The sequence below is a fragment of the Dermacentor albipictus genome, unplaced genomic scaffold, assembly GCF_038994185.2.
Source record: "Dermacentor albipictus isolate Rhodes 1998 colony unplaced genomic scaffold, USDA_Dalb.pri_finalv2 scaffold_18, whole genome shotgun sequence".
NCBI lineage: Eukaryota > Metazoa > Arthropoda > Arachnida > Ixodida > Ixodidae > Dermacentor > Dermacentor albipictus.
Window position 1 is genome coordinate 6,786,567 of NW_027225572.1, and position 15,311 is coordinate 6,801,877.

Consider the following 15,311-nt stretch of genomic DNA (forward strand, 5'->3'; position numbering starts at 1 on the left):
TATGTAGTGTCAGATGAGTGGCCACTCCATCTTCAGAGAACAAACATCAGCTTAACGTATTTTCTCAAGGTTCGCTCTAATAAGGAACATCCGAGTTTCGCAACTGCTAACGACTTGACGTGTGAAACACTTTTTCATAACAGACCCTCTATGAGACTTTCTTTCTCACTGCGTGCAAGAGAACTTAGCACGGAAATGGTCCCTGTCACAGACCTGGAGCCTTTTTAAAGAAGGAAACTGCGAAACCACTGGCAACGTAAGTGGGACACAGAAGTAAATAACAAACTGCACGTGATAAAGCCACAGTTAGGTGCTTGGCCCTCCGTAACAAAATCACGGCGAACAGATGTCCTATTCTGTCGCCTCAGAATAGGACACACATTTGGCACACATAATTTTTTACTCACTGAAAATGATCCTCCAACCTGCGGTAGATGCGGGGAGAGGCTGACCGTCCTCCACGTCCTCCTGGAGTGTCGCTCAGCCGAATCTGAGAGAAACATTTTCCCTTAGCATACCGGCAGCACATCCCCCTTTATCCAGTAATGTTACTCGGCCCAGAACCGCTATTTGACACCAACGCAGTCCTAAGTTATCTGAAAGATGTGTTGCATGTTCTTAGCCCCACATGTTCGTAGCGTCTCCTCTCTTCAGAGGATGGCGCTGTGATAGTTCTTTCGTGTAGCACGTGCCTCTAGGCTCTTGTGTTTCAAGGGCTCCGGCGAGGCAACAGTGCTCCAGGTATTTTTACCATCTCATATATTTTCTATTCTGCGTCATTCTTTTACGATCGATTTTAATGTTCATAGTATTCGTCATTTGTCATCGCCATAATTTTATAGCAAGTAGATTTTACGCACTTTACAGCGACTATTTTTAGGCCACTTTACAGCCAAGTCACATCTTCCATAATACATCGTCGACATTACCAGTTGTCATGGCGCTCTTTGGCCAAACCTGGCCCTTGCGCCACAAAACACCACACATCATCATCATCAAAAAGTGAAAATAACTGTAGTCGTTACACTCGTATGGTAAAAGTACGTGGTGATCGAGATAACGAGGCAGAGTAAAAATGCACCACAATATATAGCCGGAGCGCGTGGCATAAATCTGATACTCGTCTTTAAAAAAAGCATAGAATATTAGCCATTGTCTAATGCCTTACATGCAGTGCATTTCCTGCAGAAATGTGTATAGCGAAGCTCAGGCAACTGCGAAACGTTCCAACTGCAGTGAAGCACACGATGCCACAAGGTACCCTGGGTAAATGATCTTCGTGTTATAACTGTGCGATCTGAAATGTGAATCCATTAAAGGAGACCCACCAGCATTCAGACATGGCAAGACTGTTTCAGTACTTTTAAAACCAGTCATTGCATGCCGAATGACAGTGCGCTGTGGCTCGCTGCCACCCGCACCGTTTCCGCTGTCGCGTCACCACCATCATCGTCACAACAAAAAACACGGCGGCTGCCTACAGCCGCTGGAAATTCTGGCCAGTAGGTTACGACTTAGGTGTTACTATATAAACAAAAACGAAGTTGTGAGAAGACCACATGCAAAACTCTGGGCGTGAAAGGACTGCAAACAAGTATGCTAGCGCCTCTTAGCACGATTTATCGCACGAACTTGGTTTACTCTATATAAATAAAAAAAATTCGGTAGTTTTAAGCAAGAACACCAGGATCTGCTTATGAAGCCTTCAATAGGTGAAGCGCCAATAGTGACGGCACACAAGAAGAAATAGAGACAAATAGAGTTCTGTCTCTATTTCTTCTTGTGTGCCGTCACTATGGCGCTTCACCTATTGAAAGTTATGCACCAACTAGCCCCACAACGTGTTTTACTGCTTATGAAGCACGCCCTAGTGGGGGACGGTGGGTTAACGTTTACCACCTGGGGTTCTTTAACGTGCACCCAATTCACGGTACACGGGCAATTTCACACAAGTATCCCCCCGCGCCGATCGAAATGCGGCCTCGGGTTTACCAGCGTAACAACAGAGCCATTACGCCACCACGGCGGGTACTCCGTTGAATAGCACGTTTCTTGCAGTGCTAATGTCATTCGCATGATGTCGTATGCTTATGTCTTACTCTGTGCGTTCGTTCCCATCATTTCACGTCTTCCATCTATGCACCACCCAAGGCCGTGTTGTTTCCATGTTGAGGAGGTAATGGTGGGCAAGTTGGCTGAGCATGGCGCACTCGATGAGGCAAAGGCGAACATACAACACACGCTCGTGTTTGCGTACGTATTTCAATGTACGGCTTTGTCTCATAAAATTTGCTGCCGTTGAACCGATAAAGGTTCACTCACACTAGTCCAACCAGACAACGATTTCGGTGGGCCGGCAGTCGCAAGACCGAAATCGGTGTCGCGTCGGCCTAGTTTGAGTGAGCCCTGAGTGATTCTCTGTCTTTCTATGTTTGCTCTTTGTGTCTCTGTTTATCCTGCCCTGCTGTCTGAAGAGTTCCGATGACAGCGCATGAGACATTTAGGAAAGTACTTTTGTTCTTCTACAAGTAGTGGCATTTGCGGCGCCCATGTCTTGATATAGTTGTAGCGCATCCCGTAAATGAATTTTAAATTACACGTGTATGGGGGAAAGATGTTTACGCTAACGATATGAAAACAGTGTCCCCTCACTTTTTTTCTCCAATCGATCTTCTTTATAGTAACTTACGGGAGCCTCCTCATATCTGAATTAAATATCTTGCGGAACGAGAAAGTTCCGCTACTTATAAATGGCTAATTACTAGAAAAAGACCCCAAATTTATGTTCTCAAAAAGCGTGTGCTTAAGAGCCGGTATCGCTGTCGCACACCTATACCAAGCACTGTGATGATGCAGACAAACATAAATAATAAAAGCTACTTTTTGCAGCTTTACCACCAAACGAAACTTCCAGAATTTGCAAAGCCGAAGGTAAGGCCGACTATTGCGTTGCATCAGGCGATCTAACCCTGGTTGCATTGTTTTATTTCTTTCCGTGAAATTTTTGCCTCCTTTATGGCTGGTATTGATTTAACGCATGCCGCAAGACGCGCAAACTACATTTGAAATTTGTGGAATTTTGACGCATAACAACGTACCACAAGTGACAATATTTACCAATATGCTCTATAGGGAATTTTTTACTCGGCAATTGTAGAGCTTCCGTCACCCTCCATGCTACAAGTTTAGGCAAGGCAAATCAGCACACACAGATCGTGGAGCCGAAGTGTTAACGTGCACGCACACCTCAACGTGCACCTTCGATGACAGATGTATAAAAGACGACGCGCTTGAACCGCAGATCAATTTCGTCAATCGCTGAATGTGCTCGCCGCTATCGTTGTGCTTTAAGTGTAGCCTGTTTTGGTTGGCACAGGTTCACTCAATAAAAGTTAGTTTCGTCTTTCACAGTATTCCTACTGTGTTCTTTAGCGTAACTACTACCTGACTGTATGATGCGGCTGTATGGCATGCCTTTCAAGAGTAACTTTTTAAAACACTAGAAGTAGTACAAAACTCTGCCACATGGCTTATCCCTTCTGCATATGACCCAAGATGTAGTGTAACCGCACTGAAGCGCATACATGAACTACCATCTCTTGATTCTCGTCACGCAATGAGCAGCCTCTCGCACTCCATCTACTACAATCTGCATTCATGATGATCATCAAATTCCTTCAAGCCGCCGCATTCAAACCACCGTCAAGATTATCTTCCTGCTTTAATCATAGTCTCCCGATAGCACACATTCGCGAACGCCGCGTCAGCAATGGCCGATAATTTTTTTTTTCAAAATGCAATACCCTTATAGAGCGCCATTCTCGATAGCACAGCCTCCCGTACAGAGCATTCCTCTTTCAGGCAAAACTGTCCGCCATCCTTTCAGAAAATAAGAATTTCGCTGTAACTTATGAAATCATCGTCAATATTGCTTGCTGTTGGCATGTTAGAATGTTCTTGCCCTGGATTATTTGTCTTCCCATGGGAAGAAATGTTACCACTGCCTTATTACCCTACCCGTCTTAGCATCCTGTTTTTCAATACTATTTCGCTGCTTAATTGTTTCACTACATGCACAACTACATGTTATTGATGTATCCCGACCTATTTCTCTTGTGTTATGGGCGCTTTCTTTCCTACATGTCATACTGCACTCTTTGAGTTTCCGCCTTATGTAATGTATTCGGGTCCCATTACCGCTGCAATAACTTAATTAAAATGAAACTCTTGCTTCATTGCGCGATGGTAGCTTGAATAATGGCTTGCGATGCAGTATTGTTTTCGCACTGTCGTCGCTGATGGTTGCACCAAAAGGTATGCACATACGTTTTCACTGAATGACACTGCCCAGAGCAGCGCCTGCGGCGACTAGTGAGCCTAACAAAGGCGCCGTGCAACGACTTTTACGAGTTCGTGTGTGGCCGCATGGAGCGCGAGCTGAAGGCATCTGCGTCCTGGTCACCTGTCGCTCAGCGAACCCTGGTGGCTGACAGCCTGGAACGCCGCATGCTACTTTTTCTCCAGGGTAATCCTCAAATAAATAAATAATACATGGTGCGCGAAACAATTCCGGCAATAAAACCACGCAAACCCATTTTAACTCGAGCTGTACGGAACTTTAGAAATCTCTAGGTTGCGCTACGATAGCCCAAAAGAAGATGCACCGAGGTAGTTAGGATTTACCGAGGTCTGAAGCAACGATTACTTCTGTCTCCATTCATATTTATTTTTTTGTGTTGGGGTCACAGAAAGACGACTGAAAAACAGTGAATTAGGTATTATCTTTCATCCGCAACAGGCAAATGGTGCAAGCGAGTGCTCCTAGGTTGATGCATGCAATGACATTGAGCGATTAGCGGACAGTGCAACAGATTTACAGACACATGCAATTCCGCGTGGCAATGAATCGACATATTAGGCCTAAATAATAGCTCAGAGAAATCGAAAATTGTCACCTTTATTAAAGAGACGAGTAACGACATTGTAGGACTTAAAAAAAGTAATCGCCACAGCTATGTAATATAAATACCTAGCTGTATGCAAAAACAAAAAAGAACCTTGTCAAACATTCACCAAAGTATTCTGATCATGAGGAGGAACTGAAATGCAGCTACTGTAAAACACAGATCACTTTCTGGACGCGATTATTATGAGGAAATCCGAGGAATTGAGCAAGGAGCAATGGTGCCAGCATTGATCACAAATGCCACTCTGACTCTGCAGTTAGAGATCTTACAAGGGTTGGAAGCTTACCAACCGTCAATGGACCGATTACAATGGGATGGCCCATGGTAAAACCACATGTGAGGCAGCACAAGGTGACGTGGGTTGTGCGTCTTATGAAGCCAGGGAGTCGTATAAAAAACCTGTTTTCAAGAAATTGTAAGGAATATAGATGAAAAGAAACGGGTAGCTAAAGTTCCCGAATATCTGTACTTCAGAATCATGGATGCAAAATAGAGGAAAAAGTCAAGAAAGTTCGCAAGTTGGCAGCCAAGTAGAGGATGACTGAAAGTGTAAGTAAATAACCAGGATACATCACCAAGAAAGCGAGAGAAGCAGAGGCGGTGCAAAGGCTGGAAACAAAAATTACATGGAGATTTACAAGTTTGGCAAGTAAGACATTACCAGAGCAAATCGGTACTGGCCCCAGCTGGCTGTCTGATGAAGAAAACAGACTGAAGCAAATATTCCGAACAGGAGGGATCATGTGTCCACTCCAGAAATATCTAGAGACAGCTCAGCACATCCTAACTAAATGCGAAGATGTGAGCGCGGGAATTCAGTATGAATAGAAGCATAAACTGGTTAGCGGGTCATATGAGCCAAAGGCGTTTAGAGTATTTGAAGGAAGGGCCATCACGAAAGAGATAAATGAAACTGCGCTAGTTACAGACATAAGTACACATTTTCAATACAGAGCTAGATGCTTTAATGCAGATGAGAAGGAATAAAGAGAAATCGGAAATATGCTGAACTGCTATAGATGTGCCTTTCGGGAGAGTTTGCTCTTGGGCTTGTTGTTACATTATACTGAGAATCCACCTGAGAGTTTATGTCCCTTCCATTTCACGCGCTGTTTTTCTCCGCAGGTTTGTATTAAACGTAATTATTTCAAGGAAGGCTAATTGACAATCTGTCACCGCGCCGGTTAGAAGCGCACGCCGATAGAAATCATCCTAGTCTTGAAATTTCATTACGTGGTGATTATCCATACAGACATAAATGATCGTCAACTCATTTATAAAAGAAATGTGCTTAAACCATGGATGATAACTGTCAACGTATTTAAACAGCCGAACCCATGCGGAAAGCGATTCGCTTTATTAAAATGGATTTTGTGTACCGCTTATAATTTACAAACTTAAATAAGTGCTCGTGTGCGCGATACACACTTCGAGTTTCCCATCAGATAGCTTATGCAGCTATAAAGTAATAGTTCCCTAAGGAAACGCTTCAACAGTCGTGGGATTGGACGGATGTCTTCTAGCACAGCCGATTTAATGAGCACAGTGACTTCACTATTACGCCACGATCATACGAATGCTTTAATCATGCCAAAGTAGGTCTTTGAAGCATCTAGCGCGTTCGTGATGTGTCAGTTTCTGAAATCCTTCCCTCTTGACAGTTAGCGCTCTAGACGGTGTCTTATGCAACAATGCCTTTGATATCGGCCTATCAAAAGTTTGATACAAGAAAAAAAATGGCCTCATAAGTCAAAGAAAGTTATTCGCTTTAATAACTAGTCGCTTCATTATTCATTGAGCAAGATGTGATTTAGAGAAGAACCTTGGACTGGATTTTTCTTGTGCCATCCTGTGAGTACTTAGAATTGTTATGAGCGCTACGATGTGCCTAATAAACTCGGGCAGAATTTACTAAACTGCGCTGTTCGTACACAAGTACTTAGCCAAAAAGTTCTTACGCTGAGATAAGGTTACAGCGCATTTAATTTGCCGCATCGTAAGAGGGTGAGCAAGAAGCAGAGCTCGAATGAAACGACATGAAAGAAATGCGGTCTACTGGTAGCATGAGCACTCACTATGCATACGTAGTTGAGGCTATATTCTTATTACAAATCACTGGATACCCCTATTCGACAGCCCATTTTCCGGACGTCTAATACAGAAGCAGGGATTTGGTACAGGCTAGTTGGTATTCTATCGCAAACACCACAGTGCACACATTAATACTACAGCGCAGACAAGTGCAACCGCACTCGCCCGTTCACCGCAGCGCCGTCAAAATGATTGCAGTGGAAGTTTAACGCATTATTCTCATATTTCTGCGAGAGATATGACTGATGACACAAGGTGATATATTTCACGCAGAAAGACACGCTCAGCATGAGTAATTGGCTGCCACGTCTGACAGGGTGACCCTGCCTGTAAACATCTCCACCGCCCCAACCACCGTATTACAAAGTGACTGAAAGTCTTTATTTCGATACTAATTGCGGAAGTAAAAAAAATGCTTCATAATATATAGGTGATATGGCATCAAGGCAAGAGACCAAGCACATACGTTCACCGGCATGGTATGTGATCACGGTGCGCACGCCTAGGCTATATATCAGCCCCATTGTCGCTGCTGCCGTATAATATGCTGGTCGACGATGTCGGAGACCGCCAACCGACGACTAAACGCGCGCTCCCTTCTCATAGGATCACTGTCGAGTGCCCGAAGAGTTATTATAGCAGCCGTAAAGAAGAAATACAAAAAGATGCTGTGGCTACCCAAACTCTGAATTTAGAAACAGGAAACTTCACTACGTGATATCCACACCTGCAAGTATCGCTACACATCATACTTTTCGTCGTATTGGCGTTCATCGCTTGTTATAGGCTTCTGAGATGCTAAAACACGATGATGCCTCGCACCAGGTCAGGAGTTTAGTTTGAGGGGTTTAGGCGGCCCCATGCCGACAGAGGCAAAATGCACAAAGGCGCGTGTGCACCAATTTCGGAGACCAGTAATAAATCAAAGGCTAGTGATGTGAGGGCCTAACTACGCTTTCTGTAATAGCCCAAGTGTCGCCTCATAGAAGTCAAGGCTAATCAGTCAACTTAACCACCATGGTCAGCGCCAAAGCTGCCATAAATTTACCAGTTTCATAATAACGCAAGCTCAAATACACGCCAGAATACTGCACAGCACCGTACACGAACCCCATAGAGTTCAACATTCTGGCTAATTTTGCATCAAATGTTCAAGTCGTCACTCTTGTGGCACTGACGTAGTTTGTTCAGAGCAGCCACTGCACATATAGTACGATGCGAAGGTGGGGGTGGTGTTATTCAAGCAGCTCTCGACGCCGTTGTGTAAGCATGCGAATACTGCCTCGCAGAAGGAAGCGAAATCCGGCTCAAAAGCAACTGTCCGTAAAATCCCACACGAAGTTCGGATGCTGTCAGAAGTCATCTGCGTGCTTTTAACTTACTTGCAGGGCGAAGGCCTTTCAATGCGTTCTAAAATTACCCCTGACCTGAGCTAGCTGGTTGCAAGTTATGCCTGCAATACAAATTTGCTGATTTCATTAGCTGAACAGATTTTTCCTCGTCCTCTACAGCGTTTCTTTCCCCATAGCACCCACTCGGTATGTCTAATAGATCGCCGGTTTTTTGCCTTAAGAATTACACGGCCTACCCAGCTCATATTTTTCCTCGTAACTTGAACTACCAGTATACCACGCTCTTCCTCTCTGCTTGCGTTAGACCTGACACTTTTGCTCCATCGCTTGTTTGAGCAGTCCTTAACTCACTATCAAGCGTCATTGTTAACCCCCAGGATTCTGCGCCATATAATAATACTTGAAAAATGGAATGATTGTACACTTTCCAACTGCAGTGATGAGCTCCCGGTCACAATTTTGTAATGTCGGCCGTATGCTGTCTGACCCATTCTCATTTTGTAAATTCCCGTCTCATGATAAGGGAGGGTACCCTGTGAGTAGTTAACCTAGATTATCTAGCTCCAGCACATACTCTAGCGGGTTACTCCTGATCATGAATTCTCGTTTGCTTGACAGGTCATGCAACATTACCTTTGCCTTCCGCATATTATACTTCTTCATAATATTCTTGAACCTACTCTTAAACTTTCTCCCTTAAGGCCCTGAATCAATTGATACAATGAGTCCTTTAGCGTTCGTGAACTATATCATGGCGTCGGCAAGCTGAAGGTCGACATATTTGCCCTTGATCATTGTCCTGTTCTTGTTCACTTTGTGCGGCAGTTAATGGAATAGATGCCAAGCGTCGGAGACATGATGTGCATAATCGTCACGCTCGCCAATCTGAAAATACTTGTCCATCGGGTGTGTGCGATGGGATTATGCACCAGTGCAAATCCTATTCTCCTTTGTTCTAATTTGAACCTTTCTCTGCCAAAGCGTGGCTTTCCACGCCAAAGAATGTTTTCTCTCCTTGTTCTTCTCTGTGAGTTGACCCGACATGTGCTGACAGTGCCCGCTACCATGGAGCAAGAGAACATTAGGTTGGCCGGAGGGTGGAGGGTATAAAAAAGCCAGCAGGACACCACCTGGAGTCGCATCCTTTCTGCCCTTGTGGGCAGGATCACGCACGCTGAACTTTCCTGTATTTTTTGTCTTGGAGCGTACCGCTCACCCGCAACTTCTATAATTGTTTTCATATCACCTTGTCTTCCCTGCTGAACTCTCTGCGATGGTCAACCTGGTTCGAGCTCCAAGCAGGTGCTGTTGAATTGGCTGAAACCTCGTCCCCGTAACATCTGGTGGCAGCCCTAAACATTGGTGGCAGTGGTCGGATATGTAGTTATGAGCCTCGTCTGTCAAGTCACAACGGAATACAGCGTTTGCGATGGTCTACGCCACATTCTTGGCTATTAGGTGGTAATTTTGATTCTTTCTCTGCTGAGTTTTGCCAGGTTTCGTTGAAAAGTTAGAACAGAACGGATAATTCGAGCTATTGCTGTCGCTTACTAAGGTTGCGGCAAGATAGTTTTGCAGAGTACAGAGACCAGTACTGAAAACAGCCATGAATTTGAAATAATTGCGTAAACCGGTGTTGGAGCGGGTGAAGGAGTTGCGCCTAGATGTCTCTGGAGTTGTTGGAGGCTATTCTTGCTCGAGAGGCTGATAATGATGAGCTTACGTAATGCCTGGATGTCGCTAGAGATAGGGAAACTGCAAAAACTCAGGCAGAATAAAGTGAAGAACGGGAACAGAAAGAACGTGAAGAGTGGAAACGTAACGACTCACTTGGATTGAAGCGACTCGAGTTCGAAGAGAACACGCTCGAGTAGCAGGTCAGAGGAGGGAAGGAAACAGTGCTGGGGAGTGCGTATAGTAAAAGATGACAGGTCTAATGCGGTGTTTTCAGCTCGGAGAGGGCATTGGTTTGTTCTTGGTGGCCTTTGAGCCGACGTTCTAGAAGCACGGGCTCTCCTGCGAATCATGGCCACAGCGTCTGCCCAGACTTACCGGGCGAGGTAACAGGAGTAATCGCTAACTTAACCACAGAGGTAGCTTAGGATTATGATAAGGTGAAGTCCAATTGACTGGTGAAGTACAGGCTGTCAGCGGAAGTTCCACAAATTTGGAAAGGCTCGGAACGAGTCCTATACAGAATTTGCATACAAGTTTATGTCAAACATGGAAAAATGGCTCAAGGAAGAAAAAGCCTACTGTGATCAAGCGAAAGCAGTTCAGTGCTTTGCACTTGAAAACTTTTATAACCGGTCACCTGAGAACGTGAGGTACTGCGTTGGTAAGATCGTGGTGAGGGCTAGTTGGTTCATATTGTTACGTGTAGAAAGACACAGACGAAAAAGGCTATTTACAGGCTATTTACACTGGACTGGAGCCAGTGTGCCAGGCCGACATTCCCTCGCGCCAAGGGCACAGACTCACTTCGTCGTCGTTCTCGCGGCGGCTTTTCCCTTGAGCATCACTCGATGATATCGTAATACTACCCCCGGTGGCAAAAGTGCCGTCACGGTGCTGTTAAGTATCCAAGGGGCGTGGGGAGTTGTACGGTTTGAGTCGGGCGACCTGGACAATGTCACTAGTTGTCTCAGCAGAGGACGCCGTGGGCGTGACTAGAACGATTTCGTAGGTGACATCGGCCACTTGGCGAAGCACGCGATATGGGCCCATGTAGCAGGAAAGCAGTTTTCCACAAAGGCCAACTTTACGTGATGGTGACCAAAGCAACACGAGGGTGCCGGGCACAAAAATGACATCACGGTGATGGAGGTCATAGGGTTGCTTTTGTTTGTCTTGAGAGACTTGTGGACGAGCGCTCGCAAGTTGGCGAGCATGGTCAGCATGGGCGATAGCATCATGGGCATAAGCGACAGTTGATGCTGTGGTGGACGGAAGCACAGTGTCCAGTGGTAGCGTTGTTTCAAGGCCATACAAGAGGTAAAAAGGAGAAAAGCCAGCAGTGTCGAAACGGGAAGAGTTGTACGCAAAGGTGATGTAAGCTAGAGCCTGGTCCCAGTCACGGTGGTCGTGTGAAATGTATTTGGATAGCATGTCTGTAAGGGTGCGGTTTAAACGCTCAGTCAGCCTGTTTGCTTGAGTGTGATAGGAGGTGATACATTTATGCTGTATTGAGCAGGCACGCATGATGTCGTCAATGACTTTGGCTAAGAACGTACGGCCACGGTCTGTTAGCAATTGACGCGGAGCACCATCAATCAAAATGATATCATACAGGAGGAAGTCCGCAACATCAGTCGCGCAACTGGTCGGAAGAGCGCGGGTTGCGGCGTAGCGGGTCGCGTAGTCCGCCGCGACTGCAACCACTTGTTTCCTGATGTAGATTCCGGAAATGGGCCGAGAAGGTCTAAGAAGACACGATGCAAGGGCTCGGCAGGGATGTCGAGCGGCTGCAGTTAACCAGCGGAGAGCTGGGAAGGCCTCTTGCGTCGTTGGCAAAGTTTACAAGCGGCGACGTAACGTCGTACGGAAAGGGCAAGGCCCGGCCAGAAAAAACGGTGACGTACACGATCATAGGTTCGAGATACGCCGATGTGACCTGCCACTGGTGCGTCGTGAAGCTCTTCTAGAACGGTTGACATGTAGGAAGTGAGAGCCGTCCGGATGATGGTTACGACGGTACAGAGTACCGTCGCGGGGGACGAAGAGGCATAGTGTGGCGTCGGCCGGAGAGTGTTCAAAACCGTGGATGAGTGCACTGATGTAGGCGTCACGACGTTGCTCGTCGGCGAAATGAAGCAGCTGCGACACAGAGAATACACAAGCAGCAATGGTAATATTGGAGGAGTCGGGGTCGTCAACAGGGTAATGCGACACGCTGTCAGCGTCTTGGTGCAGGCGGCCACACTTGTAGACCACGGAATATGAAAATGCTTGTAGCCTCAAAACCCATCCACCAAGCCGGCCTGTAGGATCTCTTAGCCATGAGAGCCAGCAGAGAGCATGATGGTCAGTGATTACGGAAAGAGGGCGACCATAAAGGTAAGGATGGAACTTCGCAACCGCCCAGACTACAGCAAGGCATTCGCGTTCCGTAATGGAATAGCTGCGCTCCCATGGTGTGAGGATGCGGCTCTTATAAGCAATAACGCGATCCTGGCCACGCTGACGCTGGGCTGAGACGGCACCTACGCCATGACCGCTGGTATCTGTACGCAATTCTGTAGGGGCATCAGGGTTGAAGTGGGTCAGAATGGGTGGCAAGGAGAGAAGAGTGACGAGAGGAGAGAAGGCGGCGGCTTGTGCAGTACGCCACGAGAACTGTACGCGTTTCTTCCAAAGATTCGTGAGGGGTCTAGTGATTGGCGCAAGATCTTGAATAAAACGACGAAAGCACTAGCATAGCCCTACAAAACTTCGACCATCTGCGGCTGTCTTGGGGACCGGAAAGTCTAGGACAGCACGAGTTTTGTCGGGATCAAGTTGTACTCCGGAAGCGTCAAACAGGTTGCCCAGAACAGTGATTCGGCGGCGGCCGAAACGGCTTTTGGATGAGTTAAGTGTGAGCTTCGCCTTTCCAAGTACATCAAGTATAGCTGTTAGACGCTCAAAGTGAGTGTCGAACATGGGCGAGAAGACGATGACATCGTCGAGGTAGCAGAGACATGTGGACCATTTGAAAACACGGAGCAAGGAGTCCATCATACGCTCAAAGGTGGCAGGGGGGTTGCATAATCCAAACGGCATTACTTTAAATTGGTATAGGCTATGAGGTGTGATGAATGCAGTTTTTCCTCTGTCCATATCGTGAACCGCAATCTGCCAGTATCCAGAACGGAGATCAATAGAAGAGAAATAGCTCTGGAACCGTGGAGGCAGTCAAGGGCGCCGTCTATACGTGGGAGCGGGTAGACGTCCTTCTTAGTAATGTTGTTCAGATGATGGTAGCCTTCACAGAAGTGCCACGTGCCATCCTTCTTCTTAACCAACACTACAGGTGACGCCCTGGGACTCGAAAAAGGCTGAATGATGTTTTTGTCTACCATTTTGTTCACTTCACCTTGAATTACTTGGCGTTCCGACGGAGAAACTCGATACGGTCATCGGTGAATAGGAGTACCATCGCCAGTAAGAATCCGATGCTTGACGGCGAGCGTCTCACATAAAGGGCTATCGTCGAAGTCGAAAATGTCTCCGTAGGACGATAATACTTGGTAAAGGTCTTCAGCCTGCGTAGAAGACAGGTCCGTCGCAACAGTTTTCTGTATCCTGGGATCGGCGGCCGAGGCTGGCACGATGGGACTGCTAAGCTCACAAGAAGGATCGGTCGATAAAGTTTCCACGTGATGGTCGCCGAGAAAATCAACGAGAAATCCAAAGTTAAAGATAGGCATGGAAGTGCGGTTCGCAGTAGTAGTAAGTATACTGTGAGGCACGGTAACGTCATACTGTAGTGGAATGTCGGGCAGAGGAGTGACGATGTACTCGCCATGAGGGACTGGTGGGGAAGACAAGAGTTCAATATAGGCTATTGATAATGGCGGAAGGCGAATAAAGCCGGTGGTGCATAGGCGGCACTGGGGTGCGTCAGAAGGTTCTGCGAGAATCGGCAACTCAAGGCGAAGGGTACTGGCAGAGAACAGTCAATAAGAGCAGAATGCGCGGAGAGAAAATCGAGGTCGAGAATGAGGTCGTGGGGCAATTAGCAATCACGGTGCAGTGGACAGGAGAGTGGCGGCCGGCGATGTTAACACGTGCCGTACACATGCCGATGATAGGCAGTACCTTGTTCAGTAGCTTGTTCAGGCGTCGTCGGAAGGCTGCACTCATAATAGAAAGATATGCCCCTGTATCGATGAGTGCCGTGACAGAATAGCCATCAACGTCAACGTCAAGAAGGTTTGGGTTTGTGTTTAACGTCAGCAGAGGATTTGAGGGTAGTGTCGACAGCGCAGCTTCACCTCCAGAAGCTGCAGTGCCTAGTTTTCCGGCTGGGCCCGGGAGGCGATAGGCGGCGAGGAGAAGCGGCGGGGTTGGGGTGAACGACACTGATGGCGTCGAGGTGAGGGCGCGTGGCTGTAGCGAAGGTTCGAAGCAGGGGCATCACCGGCAGTGGGTTCATGGCGGGTGGCATAGGGAACGGAATGTCTAAAGGTGAGGGAATAAGGGGCGGCGTATGTCCGAGGAGGCGGTGGCCATCGGTTGCGGCAGTGACGAGTGACGTGGCCGATGCGACAGTAGTGGAAGCAGATTGGTCGGTCATCAGGGGTACCCCCTTCGGACGGGTTGCGGCGAGATGTGGTAGAAAAGAACTGTCGGGGACGAGTAGGGTCGGTAGAGAACTGGGGAACGCTGTGTTGAGACGTTGAATACACGGAGTGCAGACCCATGTTCTCAAATTCATGTCTGACTACGGCCTGAATCATGGCAATCGTGGTTGCTGGCGGATCGGGAGGCGTTATGGAGAAAGCTGGCGAACAGGCGGCCTCGAGCTCTCGGCGAACAATACGGGTGACGTCGTCACAGATGGTGCCCTGACGTGGTCGACCGTCACATGTCGACGTAGCAGGGGTGTTGTGTAGCCGCGTGATGTGGTGATTGATACGGCGGCTCTTGGCTCGTTCAAGGGAATGGCATTCTTTAATAATGGCGTCGATTGTCGAGACGTTGCCAAAGACAAGCAAATTGAAAGCGTTCGTCGGCGATGCCTTTTAGAACAGTGAAACTTTATCTGATTCATATATAGGATCGTCAGCTTTGCGGCATAGAGCCAAGACGTTGAATATGTATGAAACGTGCGGCTCTGTTATTGTCTGAACACGAAACCCAAGAGCCTTTCTCATGGCAACATTGCGGCCAATGCGGTCGCCGAACAGTTCCCGTAGCT

The 15,311-nt window shown here is 47.1% G+C and overlaps 1 protein-coding gene across 16 annotated transcripts in view; it reads left to right on the forward strand.

Annotated features, from left to right (window-relative positions):
* LOC135908735 (uncharacterized) overlaps window positions 1-15,311 on the forward strand; it is a 1,076,237-nt gene that overhangs the window by 551,656 nt on the left and 509,270 nt on the right. For 15 of the 16 annotated variants that reach the window (XM_070529152.1, XM_070529157.1, XM_070529150.1 and 12 more), the window contains 2 exons: window positions 2,890-2,931; window positions 4,352-4,525. The exons of the other annotated variant lie outside the window; for it this stretch is intronic. In XM_070529152.1, coding sequence (XP_070385253.1) covers window positions 2,890-2,931; window positions 4,352-4,525 — 216 coding nt within the window. The remainder of the gene's footprint in view (window positions 1-2,889; window positions 2,932-4,351; window positions 4,526-15,311) is intronic. 16 annotated transcript variants of the gene reach the window in all.